Source organism: Phacochoerus africanus, chromosome 6, assembly GCF_016906955.1.
Source record: "Phacochoerus africanus isolate WHEZ1 chromosome 6, ROS_Pafr_v1, whole genome shotgun sequence".
In the NCBI taxonomy this organism is placed as follows: Eukaryota; Metazoa; Chordata; class Mammalia; order Artiodactyla; family Suidae; genus Phacochoerus; species Phacochoerus africanus.
The window spans coordinates 1449597-1471190 of record NC_062549.1 but is presented as its reverse complement, the minus strand read 5'-3'; the positions used below and the strand labels follow the sequence as shown (position 1 = coordinate 1471190).

Below are 21594 nucleotides of genomic sequence, written 5' to 3'. Positions count from 1 at the left end.
CCCCATTCCACCGAACATGGGACCAGGGCCGGAAAGGACCTGCCCAAGCCCCTTCGGCCCCTGCTCCTGTCCCCTGCAGCCCTCTGCCAGGTGCCTGGGGTCGTGCCCCGGACTCTGGGTCTGGGCCCCAGGCTCTTGGGGTCACTGGGCAGGCTGGGGGTGCCACGTGAGGACAGAGGTCAGGGGGCCTTAATGGGTAGGGGGCAGGGTGAGCCTAGGCTGTTCTGCAGCCGCTCCAGGAGGGCCGGGGGTGGGACCCCCGGGCATAAGGCAGGGCCGTGTGAAGGACCTAGGAGGCCCCTGCGCTGAAACATGGGGAAGAGGGGCGCTTGGAGGCCGCGGGCGTCCAGCAGTGGGGTGGCGGGGCCGGGGAGGTGGGAGGCAGGCCAGCGGCTTGCCGTCACGGTGGTTGGCTGAAGCCTCGGCTCTTTCTGCCTCCTGAGCAGGTCTGAGAGGCCCAGGACCTGCCAGGCTGTGCCTTGCACCTTTTCTGAGCTGGTGGCTACGTGGAGGCACGTGACACGTGCACAGAAGATGCGTCCTCCTCCTGTGAGAGGCGTTTGCTCGGCAACTTGGGGCTGGGCTGGGGGCGTCGGGGGTTCACAGCAGGTGTCTGAGCTGCGTGTCGTCAGGACAGAGTCCCAGGTGGGGCTGTAGACAGCGAAGGGTGTGCACAGGTGTCTCAGCCCCACCGGTGGTGCTGCCTGGGCCCCTGGAGCAGGGTGGGGGCTGGGGAGGCTGGATGAGGGCCCCTGGTGTGGTCTGCCCACTGGGCACCGTGTGTGTGCGTGTGTGTGTGTGTGAGAGAGAGAGAGCGGCTGTGAGGCGGTGAGGGCATCTGGGCTGGCTGTGTGCCAGGGGCATAGGGACTTCTCTGTCCACTTCAGGGAGACACCCCGCTGCTGGGGCAGGGGAAGGGCCTCTCTTGAATGGCGGTTGGAGGACGGGCCGTGCACAGAGGGCGCAGGTCAGGGCCAGGATGGAAGTGCGTCTGCAGAGGGTCCTTCTGGCAGGACCCACTCTGATCCCAGGGACCAGCCAGGCCTGGGTCCCCTCTCTGGCCACGTATCCCCCACTCCGCTGCTGAGGCTGATGGGGCTCCCCAGTCCCTACTGTCCAGGAGCCGTCTGGCATGTCCCAGGTGAGGCCGATGCTCCCCAGGTGACTTCTCTGCCTGTCACCTGCCTGTGGGCTGCCGTCGGGAGCCGGAGCTTCTGGGGGTGGGGGCAGTGGCGCATTCCACACCCATCTGTGTCCCGCATTTGATGTTCAGGTGATGGACGAGGGTGGCCTCGTTACCAGTTGGGGGGGGGGTGAGTAGCCCCTGGGAACCCTCGGCGGGCATCTCCCCTCCCTTTGCAGTTCTTTGCCACCCACCAGCTCCCCATGACTGGAGGGGGTGGGGGGCCATCTGGCGCCACCTCCTTGCTTCTAAGGCCCCACGTGCTCACAGACAGTGTGAGCGGCCCCCATCCCCCATCCCCACTGTGGCCACTCCCGAGGCCCCCGTGGCCTCTCCAGCTCCCTCAGGGAGCACTGGCCAGTGGGCGTTCTCAGGCCACCTTGCCGATCTCATGGTGGGGGTGCCAGCAGGGGAGGACCCATGACCCGGGTGCCCGGGCGGGGGGGGGGGGGCAAGGGGCTCATGCCCTCTGCTGGCCCTGCTGACGCCTTCTTGGGTGGCACTCACCCACTTTGCACCCCCGAAGAGCCCAGAGGTACCCTCCCTGTTGCTCTGCTGGTGAGACTGAGGGGGCAGTGATGTCCTTTGCCAAGGCCCTGAAGTGAGGCGGTCGCCTTAGCCCCGGGCCTCCAAATACAGGGCCCCGCAGGGGCGGTCTGGAAGGCTGGCCATCATGCGGAAGGTGCAAATTGCCCAGTCCAGGGGGCCTGATGACAGCGTGAGCAGCGACACCCTTTGGCCAACCTGGCTCCTGCTTCTGCCTGCCAACGACAGGGCTAGAGCGGGGTCCCAGCCAGGACAGCTGTGTGCCACGAGAGGGGGGACCAGGAGCCTGAGGCTGAGTCTCCTGGAGCCTCAAGACACTGAGCTCCCGGGGTGGTCAGTCCCTGAGGACACTGTGCCCACTGGGAGCCCTGAGCCGGCCCTGGACGTCTGGGGTGAGCTGGCCCAGCCTGAGATTCTGTGCGCAGTCTCTGCTCTCAGCTGGCCCTGGCCCAGGTGCAGCCCCAGCAGGCAGGCTGGCTGAGCTCCATGAGCCCTTCTCCAGCTTCTTCTTGCTGCGGCAGCAGCCCGGGCTGGATGGAGAAGATGATTCCGACTGCAGCTTCCTTCCCACCCTGGTGGGAGGGCAGGGATGACGCCTACGGGTGTCAGGGAATATTCTGGGAGTGGGGGCAGGTTTTCCTTGGGTTGGGGAGCTGGTCCTGGTCTGAGATGCTGGGAGGCTGGGTCCTGATTCATTTCTTTGCCTAAGCCTCTGTTTTCCCATCTGAAATGGTTCAGAACGGCCTGGGTGAGAACAAAGGAGCCAGAACACAACCGGTTCCGCCCAGCTGCCTGAAGGCGGTTCTGTGGGCTCAGCCCCGGAAGGAAAGGGGTCATCTCCAGCCTCCACTGATTTATTTTCTGCAGGCATGGGGGTGGGGCGCAGAGAGCGTCCAATGTGGTTCTCTGCCCGAGTCCTGGGAATACCCTGAGGTCCATTGAGTTCGGGCTGTGGAGGTGTGCCCGCCGCCAGTGCCAGGCCCTTCAGAGGAAGAGGTGGCCTGGGAGTATGGACCCCAGAGTGGCCAGGGCTCCAGCGCTGAGCCTGGTGGCCCCCGTGGGGCTGCAGAGGTCACGAAAGCAGCCGTAGGCGGGGTGGGCAGCCCCAGTGCTGTTGGGGTCGGTGGCCTCGCCGGAGCTGGAGCAGGAACGGGTCACCACGGGGCTCTGGTTGAAGGGGCCCTCCGCCAGGGAGGGCAAGCGTCAGAGCACGCTCCCCGCTGCCCAGCGCCTTCCCCGGTTGTCCCTGGGCACTTGGCCGGGCCCTTCCTGCTGCATCCCTGGCTACCCCGAGACCCCGTGCGCCTGGGAAGCCCCCCCACCCCATCCCCTCCCGGGGTCTGCAGTGTTGCCCTGAGATGGGAGCCGGAACCTGAGGCTGATGCAGCTCCGATGAGCCCAAGCCTCACCTGACTCCACCGCCCTCAGCGCGGTCTCGCAGGCCTGCAGTTCTTGTGCAAGGAGATGGGCCTGGGCCGCTGCTCCCGTGTGAGGCACCTGAAGCCCTCACCTGGGGGACGGGTGGGGACAGACCCTCCCCACCTGAGCTTGAGGCCCACCTGGAGGAAGGAGGAAGGGCTGGGATGGCCGGGCCCCTGGGCCGTCCCCCGCGGCCCCCCTGGGCGCATCCCCTCCCGTCCCTCAGGGGGAAGCGGCCTGTCTTGCTGAGCCCCTGCAAGCCCAGGGCTCCAAACTTGAACGGGGCCTCTCCCGCTGGGGCCTCAGTTTCCCTGCCTGGAGAACGGGCCACGACCTGGTCCCAGGTGAAGCCTGGTCATTTAGGGTGAGAGAGATGAGCCCAGCGGAGCCCCCCAAAGCTCCCTGCCCACTCAGGGGGCCCCTCGCCAGCCGGCCCCACTCACCCGCGCGTGCACTCAGGGCTGCTGTGAGCAGCAGCGGCAGGGCCCTGGGAGACGCTATACCTCCTGCTCGGGAGCCTGGAGGGCAGCAGCCTGTGCCCGCCTCCGCTGGGGATTTATGCCCGGCCCTCGGACCCTCGCTTCAGGTAGTAGGGGGGCAGAAGCGGTGCATGAGTCAGTAGGGTGGCACCGGGCGGAAGCTGGAGGCAGCTGGCAGGAGGACGTGCAGGCGCCACAGCATGCAGGGGCCCTCGGCGGGCAGCACCCTGCCAGAGCCGCCTGGGCTCTCCCTGCAGCCGCGTGGGGAGGCTACGCGGGAACGGCCGGCCTGACCAGGGCCAAGGCCATCTCCACACTCGGACGTCCCCTGCCTGGTATACACCTGACCCAGGGACCCACCGGAGCAGGAGTCCAGAGGTGAGGTGTCAGGCCAGGTGCAGAGAAGGTCTGGGGATGGGGTGAGCCCACCACGCTCCTTTTGGGCTGTTGAGTATGGGGTCCTGGGCCCGTCCTCTCGTGGCTGCCGACCCCTTCCTGCACATGGCCTTTGGATCAAGCCTGAGCTTCCTGATTCTGGGCCCAGGCAGCAGGGATCTGTGCAGCTTCCAGGCCTGGCCTGACAGTCTCTGATCTGCTCTGTCCGCCTCCCACCCCACATCTTGTCCATGCCTTCGCCCGGGCTCTGCCTCAGTGGGGCAGCCTCTCTGGTCTCCCACCCTAACCTCCAGGCTCCCCTGTTCTAGAAGGCCCAGTCCAGGTCCTTCTCATCCAGATCTGGTATCCCAGGTTCTCTGGCTTCTCTCTCTGAGGGCTCAGCAAGTGGTTATATGGTTGGTTGGATGGATGGTGGGTGGAGGGATGGTGGGTGGGTGGATGGATGGGTGTGGGTGGGTGGGTGGGTGGATGGATGGTGGATGGATGGATGGTGGAGGGATGGTGGGTGGGTGGGGGGATGGATGGGTGTGGATGGATAGATGGAGTGGGTGGATGGATGGATGGTGGATGGATGGATGGTGGATGGATGGATGGGTGGGTGGATGGAGGGTGGGTGGATGGTGGGTGTGGGTGGATTGGTGGATGGATGGTGGGTGGGTGGATGGATGGTAGGTTGGTGGGTGGGTGGATGGATGGTGGGTGGATGGGTAACATTTGGGAGAGTTGGTGGGCCAAGGGAGGAGTGATTGGATGGAGTGCGCATGAGTGGATGGCTGGTTGGAAGGGGGGTGGATGGTAGATGAGTGGATAGAGGGATGGATGGATGGGCGGGCGATGGGTGAAAGGTATGCAGTGTGGAGAGTGGGTGGACCCTGCTCTTGGGTAGAGAGCTGCACCCCAATCTCAAGGCAGGACGACAGGGTTGGGGGAGCTTGGGGAGGGCACCCAGGAAGCCTGGGTTTTGGTCTTGGCTTTGCTGCTGTCTCCACGTGTGGCCTCAGGGTGACTCTCCCTCTGGATTGGATTTCTGTTTGTTTGCTGGGACTGGGGACACTGGGCTATTTCCAGGCACAAGTGACCCGGCCTCGTGGATGAGAGATGATTGCAAGGAAACAAAGGCAAGTCATGTTTGCGAAGGGAGAGACACTGGTTACCGCATATCGAGCAGTCAGGCGGGCGCAGCAGGGGAGGCTCCTCTCTGGGGCTTGGTCCCCCAACGCACCCAGGGTGTTTCGAGAGGAGCTGGGAGTGTCTGGCCTAGAGCCTGATGGGTTGAGTGGGGCTTGCTCTCCCTGTCTCCTGCGGGACCGTCTGTGCACAAGCTACCCTGAGCCCCTTTTCCGTGAGGGCCGGGCAGAGGGTGATTAAGCCTGAGGGTGGCTGGTGAGGGTGTGCCCACAGGAGGCGGGACGGAGCAGCAGTGGGGCGGGCGTGCCCAGAACAGGCCGGTCCTGGCTCGGGATGGGAATCCCACATGCCGTCGGGGGAGGCTGCCTGGGCAGGGCCCTGGCCCAGCTTTGAGGAGCCGGATGACGTTGGAGGTTTAGGATGGCAGGGAGGGCACTGCAGGTGGGGTGGTGGCCGGGGTGGGGGTGGCATCCAGCCCCCCCATGTGTCTCCGTACAGCCGTGTGCTCATGTGTGTGTGTCTGTGTTTCCTGAGTGTCAGGCCAGGCTCTGAGGCCAGGCAAGCCCCGCTCTCCCTGCTTCTGTGGGAACAGGGCCAGCTGAGGGCTGTGATGGACAACTGAGGGCAGTCTTCCCTCCAAAAGGTCAAGGCTCAGAGTCACAGCCCCAAGTGTGGCCTCCAAGACAGTGTTTGAACATTCTGGCCCCCGGGTGACCTGCCATTCCGGGGTCTGCTCAGAGAGCCGCACAGGGTCTCTGTGAGGGTCCAGCCCCCTGGGAGCTGGCTCGGACAAGAGTCCTGCCCACAGGAGGCAGAGGGTGGAGCTCCTGGGGTCCAAGGAGTAGGGGGAATCCTAGGCTCCAGTCTCTTCTCGCACAGGCGGGAGTCCCTCACCCAGGACAGCCCTGCTTTGGGTCCTGGCCACCACCGCCCTCTGTCCGGGAGCAGGAGCTCCTTGAAGAGGGGTTGGCTGATGGGGGGGGGGGTCTCTGGACTCAGGGTTGTGGGCTGGGGCGCCCTGTGGTGCAGAAGAAAGGCCATGTGGACCCGTCTCAGCTCAGCTGGAGGCGCTGGGGGCCCCTTGCAGAGCCCTGGAGGCCCCCTCACCCCAGGACCTAGGAGAGCAGGGAGGGGCAGGGACAGGCTGAGAGGAGGGCAGGAACCGGGGTGAGCAGGGCTCGCCTCCTGCCCCCGGGTCCATCCTTCTTCAGGCGCCGGCCTGTCCCGAGTGCTTCTGAGACAGGTGCATGTTTCGGGTGGGGGAAGGTGGGAGAGGCCTGTCGGGCAGGTGGCCCTCTGGGAGATGGTCTGGAGGCTTTGGTGCTGGCCCAAGGCCAAGGTGAAGCCAAAGTCCCCTCTGCACTGGAGCTTGGGCTGCCCTGCACACCAGGGCATGGGGCTTGGTGAGGGTGGGGCCAGGGCTTTCTGGGAGGGGGGGCACTGCAGAAGGGCCAGCCCGCCTGCCAGCCTCCTCTCAGCACCCTCTGCCACACAACGCAGGGGACCAGCCACGTGTAAAGTCTTGTTCAGGGGCCAGGCCAGTGAGCTGTGGGGCGCTCCATGGAGTAACCCCAGACCCTCGGCCACTCTTGGGCCCCCTGGACTTACCTTCCACCTGGGCTGCCTCTTCTACCCACCCAGTCTCCTTGGTGCCCCCTCCAAGAAGCCACCCCTGACCTAGTCCTTGTGGCTGTGGAGCTCCCCTGCCCATGATACCCGACTCCCTGCCCTGCCTGATCAGGCACCCAGACCCGCCAAGGCCAGGTGAGCAGGGACCTGCCCAGTGTCCCAGGACCAGTGACCGTCTCTGCTTACCATGTCACTGGGAGATGGAGGGCACACGGACAGACAGGGCAGCAATGTGGGCACGGGGGAGACAGCTCCCAAGAGAGCCCGGGGGGCTGGGGTGGGCAGAGGCCTTGGGAGACGGATGGAAGGACCGAGAGGCCCAAGGGGGACAGGGCCTAGGCTGACAGAGCCAGCAACACAGCGGGCGGTGCTCCCCTGCCCAGCGGACAGGTCCGCTCCAAGAAAAGAGATTCAGGAGGCCTGGTGCAGGAGGGGCTGCGATTCTTCCGAGGCACTGGGGGCTGGGCGGCGGGGAGGGAGGGGGGGCTCTAGAGTTGCAGGATGATGAGGAGGCTGAGCAGGAGGGTGGTGGCCAGGCCGCGGGGGCTGCCCAGGGCAGACGCCCCATCCACGTTGCACAGGTCAGTGTTGCAGCAGGACACGGGCCGGGTCAAGCCGATGCCATCCACGTCTGAGGGCACGCACTTGCTGGCACAGGACTTGGTCACCGTGGAGTCCCCCAGGAAGGGGTACACTGGGGGCAGGGGGCACCGCCGTCAGGCTGGCCTGAGACCCTGTCCTCCGCAGCCTCCAAGTCCTGCCCATCCGCCTGGCACAGCACCCACTCTGGGGTCGCTGTCCAGGTCTCAGTCCCTTCATGCCAAGGCCCTTTCCTTCTACCACCCCTGGCCGAGACCCAGGGACATGCAGTGACTTGCTCAGGGTGCCCCATGGGCTGAGGCAACTCCCTCCCCAGTGACTCCCAAGCAACGGTGAAGGGAGTTCCCGCCACAGGAAGGCGGGAAGGAGGGAGGGGTGGCAGGCGGCCTGGCTGCTTGGACCAAGAGCCCTCTGGGGACATGATTAAGGTGGTGGCTGCTCTCTGGCACTGGGCGCCTGGGCTGGCCAGCTCTAGAAGGGCTGGAGGCAGCTCTGACCCTGGGCCCCCGGGCCCCCCCTGCCCACTGACCGATCTCCAGGGAGTAGAGTGTGGTTTTGCACATGGTTTCGTTGGAGCTGCAGGTGGCGGTGGTGACACAGCTGGACACACTGGTGGGCTCGTGACAGGTGTAGCATTGCAGGGCCACCACTGGGGAAGGGGCGATGAGGGACGGGTCAGGCAGGCCCTGTCCCTCCCAAGTCCTCCAACCCAAAGGCCCAGGTTTGGGGGGACAATGCCACCCGGGGTGCAGTCGTCCACTGGCCCAAACTCAGGAAGATTCGAGAGCTGCGAGCCAGTGTCCTGAGGCAGAGTATGCCCCAGAGGGGGTGGGGGTGGGCTCGGCCTGCCGACCAAGTTCAAAGCAGGGGTGAAGCAGCTTTAGAGGGCTGGGGAGGCACTCCATGTGGCAGGTCACTTCTTGGGCTCCTCATCAGAATAATGCAGGACCCAAAGGGCTGCAGTGGGGATCGGGGATCCAGGAAGGAACTGGGGAGCGTACCAGGTGGGCCAGCCAGGCTGGGCCTGCTGTGCCTGCTGGCGCCGGCCTAACAAGGGACGGCTTAAGAGCCACGATCCAGTGGGGACCGGGCAGGTCAGGGCCCAGCTGGGGGGTGAGGGGCACACAGGCTGCTCCAGCTCCAGTGCCTCACCCCACCATGGCAGCCTAGGTGTACAGTGAGGCGCAGGCCCCTCCACCCCGCGGAGTGTTGCAGTGTCTCTTCAGATGACCTCAGTTTCCCCCTCCGGCAAATGGGCAGAACCATCTGGCTGGGTCTGCTCCACCCATCCTTTTTCTGGTCGGGTGTGGGGCTGCAGGGGCCTAGGACCTCTCTCAAACCCCAAGTCCCCTAGTATGTCTGTGTTTGCTTCCTCCTTCTCCATCTCCTGCTGTCCCAACCCCCTGTGCCTCCCTGGTGTCCCCAAGGCACCTCCTGAGACCTGCGCCCACCCCACGGTGGGGAACCGGGAGCCTGATGGACCGAGCCCACCCGCCTCTGCGGAAAATCCTTCCCCAGCACCCATGCCACCGTATGAGGGGCCCTTCCCCAGACTGCACCCAGCGCCTGGGCCACCAGCCACCCTGCCAGCCTCAGCCCTGAGGAGAGGCCCCTTCCCGCCACACCCCTCCTCACCCTGACATGGGCCGCGAGTTCTGCCCCAGTGCCCCCCGTGCCCGGCCCGCTCCATTCGCTTCTCTTCCTTCTCAGGCCACGTCTCGGCTTCCTGCTCTCTCCCTCCGTCCCACCCCAGGCACTGCCCCCTTCCCCTCACCGAGCTCCCAGCGGGCAGCCAGCACCAGAGCCAGCAGCGCCAGCCGCGTCCCCCACATGCTCTGGTCCTCGCACAGCTCGCGCTGGTCCTGGGCCTGCCTGGCAGGGAAGGCGAACAGCCGGTGCAGCTGCCCGACCGGTCAGCCGAGCAGATTAGCGGGATCGGCTTTCCCCGCGGGCCGCAGAAGTGCAGGGACCGGCCCCGCCCCCGCCCCCGGCCCCGCCCCCGGCCCCGCCCCCGGCCCCGCCCCCGGCCCCGCCCCCGGCCCCGTGGGCCTCCTCCCACCCTCCCCGCCCCTTCTTCATTCCTGCACCTCCTCCCCGCGCCCCTCTCGCACCCTCGTGACCCCACTCTTAGGGTGGGGTCCTCGCCCGCCTCTGAAACTCCCTCCGAGGGGGCTTTCTACCTTCTCCCCTGCCTCCCCAGCCTCCAACCTCGGGAAGCACCGGGCTACCTGGGAGGGAGCGGCAGGGCTGGGGGCTCTCCTGCACCCTGACTCCCGCCTCTGTCAGGCACCCCTCCTGCCTGGGGTCCCCACTCCTGCCTCGGGGCAGATTGCTGGTCTAGCGGCTCTGGGCTCAAGTTCTCCCCGTTGCCCGGGGCCCCAGCACCCGGCTTCTCTGAGGCGGTCACGTGGGCATAGTGATGGGGAGATGGCCGCCTGGACATCCAGCCAAAATGAGCTCGGAGGCTTAAGAGGACAAAGGCTGAACCGTGCTAGGTCAACAGGAAGGTCCTGCATCAGGGCGGGGGCGGAGGGGCCTTGGGGAAGCTTATCCAGGTGTCCTGTAGAGGCCCCCCCGATCTCAGTGGGGGCGAGGGGGCCGCCCCTCATGCAGGTCCCGTTGCGGGTTGCGGCATTGACAGCAAGGCCCTTGCCCAGGCTCAGACAGGCCGTGAGGATTGGGGTCCTAGGACTCAGGCCTGGCCCTGGGCACAGCTCCCTGACCACACACACACCTGTGGCTTTCCTGGCTGCGCCTTGCCCGTGACCCTGCCACCCCCTCCTCCAGTTGTCTGGATGCCAGAGTAAACCCTGAGTATTGACCCTGAAGGTCAAAGCCACAGTCAGGCTGGGCTGTGCCCAGACTTTCTCGGGACTCCCCTGCAGCCCGACTCGACTCTTCTGCCTTCTCCCAAAGGTCCAAATCTCACCCGCTCCAAGCTCCGGCTGCCAGGGGCACCCTCCCCACCTCGCCTCTGTGGGTGAAGTTCTGTCTGGGGACCCTTTTAGAATGGGCCATCTGGGCTCTGGCCTTGGCCCCCGAGGCTGGGAGGGGCTATTTCTCCGTGGGCACTGGGTGAGGCTCAAGGGTGGATGTGGGCACCTGGCCCTCCCTTAGCACCCAGAGCTTCCCTGTTGGGCCTTCCCTACCTCACCACAGCTAGCGCGGGTACCCAGGGTATCGCGTGGGCTTTGGAGCGTGATGGGAAGCTCCAGCTGACAGGCAGTTCCCTGGGGAGGGCTGGGCCAGAGCCAGAACAGCAGCCAGGCCTGTCTGATTCTGCTTTTCACTAGGCCGCTGAGCCGCAGCGAGCTCGCAGCTAACAGGATTGGACGCCGCCACATCCACCCGAGGGCCTCCTTGGGTGTAGCCCAGTTCCTTTGCGTGCTGGCCCAGCCCAGCGCTTTCCGGTCCTCAGACCCAGGGGGCCCCACCTACGCTTCTCCAGGTACACTCCTGGCCCCCGGGCGTTCGCTCCTCCTAGAGTTTCTCCCTGGCCCCCCGCCAGGGACACTCGGGGCTGAAACTTTCAGCGACCTGGGGCTGTTACCTAGGGCGAAGCAGGAATGTGGCCCAGCTGGGGTCTGCGCTGGCTCTGCCCGAGATGCTTCCCTGCTAAAAGGCCTCCACCCTTCCTTTTGTTCCTCCAGAAGCCTCCAGAACAGGGCTCAGTGCGTGACAGGGGCAGGCCTCAAAATGTGACAGGGTCAGGGCTCAGAGGGGGACCGGGGTCAGGGCTCTTCCGCTCTGTCTGCCCTGCGAGGCCTCCTTCCGCACTGCCTGTGGGCGCGGATCTTCTCAGGACAATGTCTGTGGACACGTACGGTGGTCAAGGGGTGTCCCCCCTGGGTCCCCACTTGCCATGGCCCTCTTGTGTCGGGCAGAGCAGACTGAGGGCTCTAAAGCCGCGTTTCTAAGCTCTGAAGAAACTGCTCAGATGGGGTGAAGGCCCCCGGGGGTGGCGGCCGTGCGCTGACTCTTCTCCCTCCAGCAGGACCCATCGGGATGGCCCTAGGGCGTCCCTCCCGCACTAGGGGGCACCCAGGCTGCGCTGTTTGTGCTCGAAACGCTGCTGTGAGCGTCTTGCACAGCAGTCTTCGTGCCTGTTAGCCTCAGCCGCTGCCCTTCCACGCATTTCTTTTAAGATTTTTTATGTCATCTTAATCTTTCTCAATCTGAATTGTGAGGCTTCTTTTCCTTAATTTTTAAAAAATTATTCACAGCTTTTTGGGGTATACTTCACATACGATGCAGCGCAGCCACATGAACGGTTTGGGGCGTATTTACAGATATGCCGAAACCATCAGAGTTGGTTTCAGAACACTTTCTTTGTCTCAAAAAGGAACCCCCTCACTTTGACTGTCATCCCCCAACCCCCATCCCCCCCTCGCGGGCCCGCAGCCACGGATCCACCCTCTGTCCCTTGGATTCACCTGTTCTGACTCGGCCTGGAACTGGGGTCCAGGACGCGAGTCTTCCATGACCAACTTCTTTCACCGGGTGTCGCCACAAAAGAACTTTGTTTCTTTTCGTGGCTGAAAAATATTCCATCGTCTAGAGAGACCACCTGTGTGTATTATTCGTGGATTCATGGACATTTGGGGCATCTCCGCTTTGCCACCCTTATGAATAAACCGCCGTGAACATTCACGACTAAGTTTCTGGGTGGACGCGGGCCCCTTCCCTTGAGTAGATTCCTAGCGCAGTGGCGGCTGGCGCAGGAACTCTGTGCCCAGGCCCTGGGAGGATGTGCCTTCCTTTCAAGTCTCAACTGTCTGCCGTCTAAAAAATCTCTGATTCAGGTGGAATGACTTTCGATGCGGTGGGCGCAGAGGGGGGAGCAGCGCGTTTGCTTTTTCTCCCCTGGGCGGTCAGCACGCTGTCCCCCACTGATACGCAGGAGCGCCATCAGTCGGGGGTGTAAGGGACGCGGTCCTTCCCGAGGCGGGCTTGGAGGGGCCCCCAGCTCTCTCTTGGCCTCCCCAGTGAGGCCTGTCGCCGGGCTCTGCGCTGGTCCCTCTCTGCGGGACGTGGCCATGCTCAGTCGGGGCAGCTGCACCATCGCATGAGCCTGTCTGTGTCTCCTTAGGTGCGAACAAGAAGCGCCCGGGGACAGGGCCAGGTCGGGGGCTGGGGGTGACACGGAGGGGGTCTCGTCCATCTTGCTGCCCAGGCAAGGGGGAAGGGCAGGCGAGGCTGCGAAGGCAACCCCCCCACCACGGAGGGCCTTGCACCCTGCAGCCCCCGCCACCCCATTTCCCCCCACAGACCCCGCCCTCTGCACATCTTGAAGGTGAGCTGGGCCCAGAGGCAGGTCCTTGAATCTGAGCTGGGCCCCTGGGGTGGACAGGAGAGAAATCTTGCCAATTCCCCGAGGCTCTGAGCTGCCCGTGCCCCGTGTCCCACTCACCACCGAGCCAAGGGTCAGCCCGCATCTGGGTGGACCTAGCCCTGGGACCAGCGGGCTGTCTCCCTGCCCCTGACTTGCCGGGCGCCTGGCTCAAGCTCTGCCCCTCTGAGCCTGGCTTTCCCTCCATGGGCAAGGAGGGCGTGGCCCACCCGCTCTGCACCCCTACTCATGGGTGGTGATGGTGATGCAGCAGTTGGAGCCTGATGGGCATCCTCTGAAGCCCTTGCACTGGGGGCACCACAGGACTTGTGCTGCAGCCACAGACTGAGACAGGTGGATGGGGACATTGACAGGGGTGCAGGTGACAACCCATCCGCATAATGACACCTCTCTGCCCACTCGGCCCCTCACTCCCACTCTCAGGGGCCCTGTCCTTTATCTTGGGGTGTCTGGCCCCTCAAGACCTCCAAGATAGAGGGGTCGGGGAGGCGGTCCCATGTACCAAGCCTTGGCCAAGGGTGCTCTGCCTGGCCACCCCGTGGGACTGCGCAGCACGGGCCCTGGCGATACTGCTCTGGGTGCGGCGGGCCCCAGTCCTGCTGGGGTCGGTGCTGCAGCGGGAGTCGGCCAGTCCGAGTCCCCCCCGCCCAGCGTGAGTCCATCAAACTGTGGGAAGCCACCCTCACATCACATTTGGCGACAGCGTGATGAGCTGCACGTGCGCTGCTCTGATTCCGGCTGTGCCGGCTGGGGGGGCAAGGCGGGTGGCAGGGCCACGTGGGGGCCGGGCAGGGCCGTGTCGCCGGGAAAGCGGAGACATCTGCTTCCTCTGTCCATCTCCTTTAGGGCCACGTGGCCGGTGAGGTGGGTGCTGACCCGATGGGGAAGCAGGTGGGGCTGGGGAGCGGGGTCTGAGTGGGGTCGGGTCAAGAGGGCTGACTGGTTTTGTTCATTTGAAGATGCCCACCCAACTCAGGGGCTGGTGGGGGGAGGGCAAGGCCAGGTGTGGGCTGCCCATTGGAGGGCCATGTCCCCAAAGAGCCCTCGGGCTGGCCTCTGCAGCCAGGACAGCAGGGCTGGGGGTCCAGAGAAGGCTGAAGTCCCGGGAATGGAAGGCCAGGAGTGCACAGGGGTGGGGCCCAGACCCCCCGGGGAGAGGTCGGAGGGAGCCAAGAAAGGGTGGACCCAGGGGACAGGCCTGCTGTGACACTCAGGTGTGTGAGGTCCCTGGAGCATGAGGGAGGCCGGTGGAGGAGGTGGGGGGATGGGAGTCAAGTCAGGGGCCGGGGCCAAGAAGCAAGGCGTCCTTGCAGACAAGGGCAGTGTGAGGGCTCAGCCGACCGGTCTGCAGGTCCCGGAAGGAACGAGGGGTGAGAACTGTAAGCGGGTCATAGGCTGAGGGTAGGAGCTGGAGCGGGGAGGGCCTGTGCCCCAGGAAAGGGGGTGGGGGCAGGAAATGGGTTTCCACAAAGTAGGAGTCACAGGTCAGGGCTCAGCGGTGGCCGAGACTGAAGGGACAGGCTTAGAGCAATGCCTGGGGTGGGGGGGCAGGGGGGGCTGGAAAAGAGTGGCCCCTGGACTCACCCAAGGAATGACCTCATGTTCTCCTGGGAAGAGCCTGTGGCTCCCCGGGCACCCAGACTGTGTCTTACACCAGCTGCGGCTCCACCCTGCCCCAGCCCTGCTCTGCCTCGCCCCACAGCCAGCTCAGCCTGGAGCTGGACGGGGACCTAGTCAGTGCTGGGCCCAAGCCTGGCCCCGAGGCCTGATGACCGCATGGCCTCTGGAGGGCCTGATGTAGTCACAAAAAGCTCTTTTCCTGTCCACAGATACAGGCTCGGGGAGTACGTCGGATGGCCCGGCACAGGGCACACTCTTGGCGCACAGCCTCTGGTCTCTCTGTGATGAATAGAAATGGAGTCTGGCTCGGGCCCGCAGGTCCTTCTCCTCCCCTAAAGGTGCTCACGGAGCTCAGCGCTGGTTGAAGCCAAAGGCTTCCCCAGACACCCTAGCAGCTGCCTGAGAGCCATGACATGTGGTTCTCGCCTCCTTCTAGAACCCGCGGTTGTGAGGGGCCCACTGCGCTGGTAGTGATGAGGGGCTCTGGTTACTATCATGGCCATGTGGCAGGGCCCGGGACCTCTGGGTGTCCGCCCACGGCTGGGAGTGTGTATTAAGAGGGGCCCCATGATGGGTGGGAGCCCAGAGGGGCCCTCCTGAGAACGGAGCCAGACGTCGTGGGAGCCAGCATCGGCCGTGCCATTCTGCCAAAAGCTGGGGGTGGGGGTGCTGGGGCCCCACGGGGGCAGTGCAGGTGGCCCTTGGAAGGGGGTCAGCCCTTCAGCCCTGCTGGCCCAGGGACCCTGCTGTGTCTGCTCTGACGGCTTGAGTGGCTTTGTCTGGCCCTCTGTCTGGTGGGCTCTTGGGCTGTGCCCACCCAGACCCGCTCCCAGGCAGAGAAGAGCTGGGACAGGAAGCAGAGAGCTGGGGGGTGGGGTGCATTCCTGGGGCCCTGCCTGTGTCCCCGGCCCTACCAGCCTTCCCCGGGGGGGTCACCTTGCTCCCACCTGGGGCGGCTTCCAGGGACCCCTGCCTCTCCTGCTGGCTCCCCTCCCCCACTCTGGGCCGGGGCTGGCTCCACGATCAAAGACCAGATGAGCCAGAGTGGCCAGGGGCTGAGAGACGGACAGAGCCAGCAGGACCAGCCAAACCAGACCACACCGGCGGAGCCCGTAGGGACATAGAGAGGCACAGCATCTGTATCCACCTGCTGGAGATACGACGCAGACCTCGCTGGGGCAACGCTGTGAGCAAGGGTGAAGCTGTGGCCTGAAGGTGATTCCCGCCCCAGGAGGGTTAGGGCCTGGGGCTGGCATCAGCTACTGGCAGGGGCAGCACCCTCGGGAGTGCCAGCACCAGGGAAGGGGCCTGGAAGGGACAAGACCCCTCCCCATCCGCTGTCCATCGGGGGCCTCCGGTGCGCCAGGCCCAGGCTGGGCACTGACACCCGCAGCCTCGTTCAGTCTGGGCCCCAGCTTGGTGGGCGCCATCGTCCCCGTTTCCTTAACCAGACAGCCAGGCTCAGAGACGTGAAGGGCCAGCTCCCGATCAGCCCGAGCTCTCGGGTCTCACAAACCGCTCAGGGCGGCGGGAGCATGAAAAAGAAAGAGGCCTCTCCGTTGCTTTTCACTTTTTCTGAAGTTTAGAATCAGGAAGAAAATACATACTCATCACCACCCATTCGGACGCGCGCGCGCGCGGCAAAGGGAGGTGGGCGGGGCTGTGCCCCTCCCCGCCCTGTGGCACCAGGGCACCAGCAGCCGGGGCACCACACCTTCCCCGTGACGGGCCAGACCCGCCCCTGACCCCAGCTTGATGCTGTGGTGTCAGCCTCTTGGCTGATTCCAGGCCAACGCAGAATACAAGGCTCCACAGGAAGGGCCGTCAGGGTCGAGCCGCCACTCCCGAGACACAGAGGCCGGCTCCCGGGAGGAACCTGGGCTCCTCCCTACCACGATCCTTGGTCCTGATGCAGATGGGGCACCTGGCGCCCCTCTGTCCCCTCTCTGCTATGCCACCCCCGGCCTGGCAGTTGGCTGGACACCCTGAGTCTGGCCTTCATGGCTTCCCAACCCTCCTGAGCTTTTCTGACCCTAAGGTATTATATTTAACATATGCTAAAGTTCTCTTAAACTTATCAACCCAGCCTCCCCTCCCTCCCGTAGCTGACGGGAGAAGGGACTGCCCAGCGGGGCAGCGGACAAGGAGTCCAGCCCACCTTGGGCTACCCCGCCCCCTCTGTGCCTCTGTTTCCTCATCTGTGAAAGGGGCTTGATGACAGCTCCTACCTTGCAGGGCTGTCGTAGGGGGACCCGCACTGACAGACAGTAGGTACAAACTGACTCTGATTGCCAGGGGCGCTGCAGCCGAGTCCCCTGACAGTGCAGCGCATCTCCCACTGGGAGGCCTGGCCCGGCCTGAGCCAAGCACCTTCGTGTGCTCTGCGCGGGACTCAGGGACAGCCTGGCCTGGCAGAACCTGCTCTAGGGGGGTGGGGTGGGCAGCATGGTCCCCGGCGCTGGGGGGGACCAGGTCAGGGTGTAGGATGGATGGACAGATGCAGGAGGCAGGTGTGAGAAGCACCCCGCCCAACACTGTGCACCTGCAGCTCCCGCTGGATCCCTGCTCTTAGTGACCCCACAGCCCACAGGTGGCCAGGCAGGGCTCAGCGCCATCGCCCACTGGGACCAGAGGGAGGGACGGACGACCAGGACGGAGTGCTTGCACAAGCAGGGTGGTGACCGCTTCCCAGGCCCCGCCCACTGAGTCAGGAGGGCAGGCTGCCCGCCCTCCCGCTGGCACCTGCATCTGCACTGGCCCTGCAGCCAGCTCCAAGGGGACTCGCTCCTGAGGGCCAGGGGTGGGGTCTGGCTTCCTCCCAGCTTCCCCTGAGGAGGGGCTCACACCTGGCCGGCCTCAGGGGGACGGGACACCAGGCCTGCTGTCTGGGCTGAGCACGCTGCCAGCCCCTAAGGACCCCGACCCGGGCTGCCAGAGCGTCCCCATCCCTGGGGGTCTGACAGTCCTGGGGGAAGCTCTCAGGAGGGAACTTCCAGCACAGGTCCCCCTGACAGGGGCCACCCTTCGGGGCCCAGGGCTTCTAAGTTCTAGAACCACCCCCCACATGGGCACCTGCCGCCGTTGCGCCCACTTGGGCTCCTCTGTGAACACTGGAACTGGGGGCAGTGGTCAGGTGAGGAGGCCTCTGGTGCTGCGTGACCCCGGAAAAGTGGCTGCGTGTCGTATCCGGTCTCACAAGAAGGAGGGTCGGGCTCCCTGGACACACCTGTGCCTCCCCAGCCTCGCCAGGGGTGGGTGCCCCTTAAATAACGCCCATGCCTGGGTCCCTGGGGATCCCAATGCCCAGCTGGCATGGGGGCTCCTGAGAGCCCCTCCCTGAGGTGGAGCTTGCAGGGCCCTTGGCAACCCTCCGGATGGGGCAGACCTGGAGGCCAAGGCCGGTGCACCACCGCTTGTTCAGGATGCCGGCGGGGCCCGCAGGCCAGAGCACAGGGGCCTGCTGCAGGCGGCGGGACAGTGGTCACTCCTCAGGAGGGGGCGAGGGGTGCGCACCCCCCCCTTTCTTGACCCCGATCCCCTTCCCTTCCGTCCGGATCCACTCCCCCCTCCCGGCCGCCCCCTCCTGCTCTGTCCCCCAGGCCCAGCCTGCCCCTGCCCAGCGCCACCCCAGGCAGCCACGAGAGGGCGCCCCGCTCCAGTTCGAGGATGCGCCCTCCGTCCCCACCTGGGGGGACTGTCCGACTTGTGGGAGGAGGGGAAGAATCCTCTCTGGCAGAATCCTCTCTGGCGCCCCTGAGGTGGTTCCCCCCCACCCCCGTAAAGGCTCGTACTCTGCCAGGACCTGCTATGGGACTAAAGGCCAGGCCTCCGCAGCCGCCACACTGCTCCCTTCTTTCCTGGCCCAAAATAGCCCTGGGCTCAGCTCTCAGGCTTGACCAAATATAGCCTGGCCTGGCCTGCGGCCGCCCAGTGCTGGGTGGGGAGGGGGAAGGTCAAGGGTCTGGCTGAGTAAGAAGGGACAGACCCCCGCGCTGGACCCAGAATCCACTCCTGGGGCTGGAAGGCCTCTTTAGGCGGACCTACGCCCTCCCCGGCCACAGGCCACTGGACAGAGGCTGGCACGCTCCCCGGGACAGCCGACGGGGACACAGGCCTTCGTGGCTCAGCCCCCATGCCACACCTGCCCTGGGCAGCTCCGGCCTCCGTCAGGGACACAGAGACAGCCCCTTTGGGGCCCTGGAGAGCCTTCGTCCTACCACTGTCCGCCACCCCTGGGTCCCTCATCTCGCCTCCCCCTCCAGCACAGCTTCAGGGCAGACGCGGCAGAGGGCGCCTTCGAATCAGTGGTCTGGGCCGACCGAAGCCTCCCCGACAGCACACTCTGCCTGCACCCCATCCGTGGACCGATGCCTCAGGAGGCGTGGTCCCACAAGAGCCTTTTGGAAGTAACAGGTCGTGACCTGGAAGCTGACCCCAGGGTGGCCAGGGGAGGTCGGGTTCTCTTGCAGACAGTCCTGGGTGTGGCTGGGGGGTCTGGGAGGGCAGAGGGTGGGGTCCGTGCTGCTCAGAGCTTTGTCCTGGACAGTCCGCGGAGGTGGGACAGGGCTTTAGAGGAGACCCCAGAGGGTGGCCAGGAGTAGGAGGGCCAGGGCCAGGGTCGCGGGCGCCGTGAGGCCAGCGCCGTTGCAGAGGTCGTACTGGCAGCAGGACGTGGTGGATGCGTGCTTGGAGTAGCCGTCGTACACGGTCTCGAAGCATCTGGGCACGCAGGACTTGCTCACCTTCATCTTGGTCTGAGTGTAGTCTGCGGAGGGGTGGGCAGGTGGGCCAGGGGCTCCCCGGCGCAGGTGGGAGCCCCCCGTCAGCCTCCCCCACACGCCCACGGGCCGTGGGGAGCACTCCACAACTCACAAGTGCGCGTGGTCATGCAGTAGGCGACCATGGCCGGGCAGGGCATGGGGTTGAAGCAGTTCTCTCCTTCGTAGGCACACACATGGCACTCCAGAGCCTGGGCTGGGGGCCGGGGGAAGGGGGAGGGGGTCACAGAGCAGGGGAAGGCCCCTCCCCTGCCCATCACCTCCCCCAGGGCAGAAGAGCGGGGAGGAGAGGGGGTCGCTGGGGTTTCTGGCCTCGCTGCCCCCCACCCCCACCCCTTGCAGCCTGCCTGCCCCCAAAGGTCCGTCTATCCATCCCTCTTACCCACAGGCAGGCCCACCAGGGCCACCAGCAACAGGGCGAGCAGGGGCGCCATGGCTGGAGGCGAGAGGGCAGAGTGGGGGTGGAGACGCAGAGAGCAGGCCGTCCTCGATTCAGCGCAGGCCGGGGCTGGAGCAGGGCCCAGAGCAGGTGGGACAGGCCCCTGCCCTCCCAGAGCGCCTCATCTACGGGAGGCGCTGGAGCCCTGCACAGAGGGGACGAAGATGGATGATCACGGCGGGGCCTGAGGGGCTCGCTGGGGGCTTGGGCAGGAGTCACCCAACACGGCCTGGGAGTCAGGGGAGGCCCGCTGGAGGAGGAGACACGAAAGGGAATGCGAAGGAAGCAGGGGTGGGCCGGTCCAGTCGGAGGGGCCAGTGCCCACGAAAGCGAGAACCGAGAACCCGGCCTCCTGAAGGAGGCAGCGCCGGAAACCGGGTGGGGACGCCTGGGCTGCCAGGCCCAGAGCCACACTCCAGGGGCCCTGTGGAGCTTGGCACACAGGCCTCTCCCTGCCCGGAGCCCCAGGTGCAGGGCGACTGGCCAGGGCAGGGCTGGGGCCGCAGAGGTGGGCTGATCCTCACGCTCCCCCGGTCCTTGGCCCCGCGCCTGTCCCTGCGTGGGTCCGCCTTCCCGCTCCCTTCAGAGCCTGGCCGGGGGCCCCTCTCCCAGGAAGACCTCCAGAGCCCCAGCCGGCCTTGAGTCCTCCGCCTCCACCTCCGCCTCCGCCTCCGCCACCGCGGAGCTCCTGGCAGCGATGGGCTCCGTCAGCCTGGGGAGGACGCGCTTTGAATGCCCTCCAGGAGGGCGCTTGGGCAACGCCCTCAACGGCAGCTTTTGCCCGGCCTGGCGGTGCCCTTCGGAACAGAGACGTCTCCTCTCCGGGAAGGGGTCTGGGGCGGGGGTGGGGGAATCCGGACCAGGACTCCCCTCCCCGCGCGGGGCTATTCGAGCCCCGGGTCTCCGCGCCGGGGACTAAATTAGACTCTCCCGAACCCGGGAACAACAAACCCATCTTCCAGGACCCATTTTCCGGGCGTCCACCTCCGGATGCCGAAGGTCCGAGCGAGACCCGCCCGAGGCTTCAGCTCTTCCCGCCCCCTCCCGGACAGCCCCGCTCCCCCAGCCGCGGCCCCCAGTTAGCGGGGCTGTCGGGGTGACCTCTACCGTGCCCTTCGCCCCCCGGGGGCCCTCGCTGCGCCTGGGACTCACCCGCAGCCGCGCGTCCGCCCCGGCCAGGGACTGACCATGCGCGGGTCCGTGCGCCCCGCAGTGACAGCGCCGCAACGCCGCCCCGCGGCAGAGCCGCCCACCGCGTGACGTCACCGCGGGCCCGCCCCGCCCCCGGGCTCGCGTCGGCTGCGGGGGCCCCAACCTACTGGTCCCTGGGGCGGCCCCGCGGCGGCCTCCACGCGACGCTCAGACGCAGGTGCACCGCCAGGACGCGTCCGGGGCCATGCGCCCCGCGGCCCGGAGTCTTCCGCCCCTTCCTCCCACGTGCTTCCCGCAGCCGCGCTGCGCCCGGTCTCACCCAACCGCGCTCCACCGAGGCCTGCTCCCCAGCGCCCCCCCCCCCACTTATTCCTTCAACCCAGTCTTACTGGGATGCGGAGCTGCGGGGGCAGGGGGGTGTCCCCACCGGCCCTGCTTTACCTGCTGTGTGACATCGCAAGTTACCTCGCATCTCTGTGCCTCAGTCCCCACACCTGGTCACACCTAACAGCAGAAAAGCAAGCCCCGATAGGATCCCATGTTTCCTCGCATGGTAAAAATAACGTTTAAGGCAAAACTTAAGATTTTCATGGGCCCTAATTTTTTTCCCTAATGTGAGAAAGAAAATACACTTTCTTTGACCACAAATCTTTTTTTTTTTTTTTTTGCTTTTTAGGGCCACACCCTCCGCCCATGGAGGTTCCCAGGCTAGGGGTCGAATTGGAGCTACAGCGGCCGGCCTACACCACAGCCACAGCAACATCACACCTGAGCCGCGCCTGCGACCTACACCCCAGCTCACGGCAACGCCAGATCCTTAACCCACTGAGCAAGGCCGGGATCGAACCCACAACCTCATGGTTCCTAGTCAGATT

The 21594-nt window shown here is 65.6% G+C and overlaps 2 protein-coding genes across 4 annotated transcripts; both read right to left on the bottom strand.

The window, feature by feature from the left end:
• Positions 1–5125: 5125 nt before the first annotated feature.
• On the bottom strand, positions 5126–9338 carry LOC125128982 (ly6/PLAUR domain-containing protein 2-like). The gene is made up of 3 exons (XM_047783120.1): positions 9155–9338; positions 7910–8029; positions 5126–7474 (listed from the first exon to the last, which is right to left on the bottom strand). Exons 1-3 carry the CDS (start codon positions 9210–9212, stop codon positions 7269–7271), a joined length of 384 nt encoding a protein of 127 aa, XP_047639076.1. The 5' UTR covers positions 9213–9338; the 3' UTR covers positions 5126–7268.
• Positions 9339–15909: 6571 nt separating this feature from the next.
• LYNX1 (Ly6/neurotoxin 1) lies at positions 15910–20907 on the bottom strand. Of its 3 annotated transcripts, none has more exons than XM_047783119.1 (4): positions 20887–20907; positions 19511–19712; positions 19223–19324; positions 15910–19115 (listed from the first exon to the last, which is right to left on the bottom strand). In XM_047783119.1, the coding sequence occupies exons 2-4, from the start codon at positions 19560–19562 to the stop codon at positions 18919–18921; spliced, it is 351 nt and encodes a 116-aa protein (XP_047639075.1). In that variant the 5' UTR covers positions 19563–19712; positions 20887–20907; the 3' UTR covers positions 15910–18918. The 3 variants fall into 3 exon arrangements, with proteins under 3 accessions (XP_047639075.1, XP_047639073.1, XP_047639074.1); XM_047783117.1 differs by lacking the exon at positions 20887–20907 and adding an exon at positions 20720–20799; XM_047783118.1 differs by lacking the exon at positions 20887–20907 and adding an exon at positions 20519–20540.
• Positions 20908–21594: the final 687 nt, after the last annotated feature.

Excerpts from the sequence above, each read along its gene's own strand:
- LYNX1 (XM_047783119.1), bottom strand. The coding sequence starts at position 19,562 with ATGGCGCCCCTGCTCGCCCTGTTGCTGGTGGCCCTGGTGGGCCTGCCT. Across the intron at positions 19,325-19,510 it reads CCTGGTGGGCCTGCCTGTGG|CCCAGGCTCTGGAGTGCCAT; the intron begins GTAAGAGGGATG and ends CCCGGCCCCCAG. Across the intron at positions 19,116-19,222 it reads CTGCATGACCACGCGCACTT|ACTACACTCAGACCAAGATG; the intron begins GTGAGTTGTGGA and ends ACCCCTCCGCAG.
- LOC125128982 (XM_047783120.1), bottom strand. The coding sequence starts at position 9,212 with ATGTGGGGGACGCGGCTGGCGCTGCTGGCTCTGGTGCTGGCTGCCCGC. Across the intron at positions 8,030-9,154 it reads GGCTGCCCGCTGGGAGCTCG|TGGTGGCCCTGCAATGCTAC; the intron begins GTGAGGGGAAGG and ends CCCCTTCCCCAG. Across the intron at positions 7,475-7,909 it reads ACTCTACTCCCTGGAGATCG|TGTACCCCTTCCTGGGGGAC; the intron begins GTCAGTGGGCAG and ends CCCTGCCCCCAG.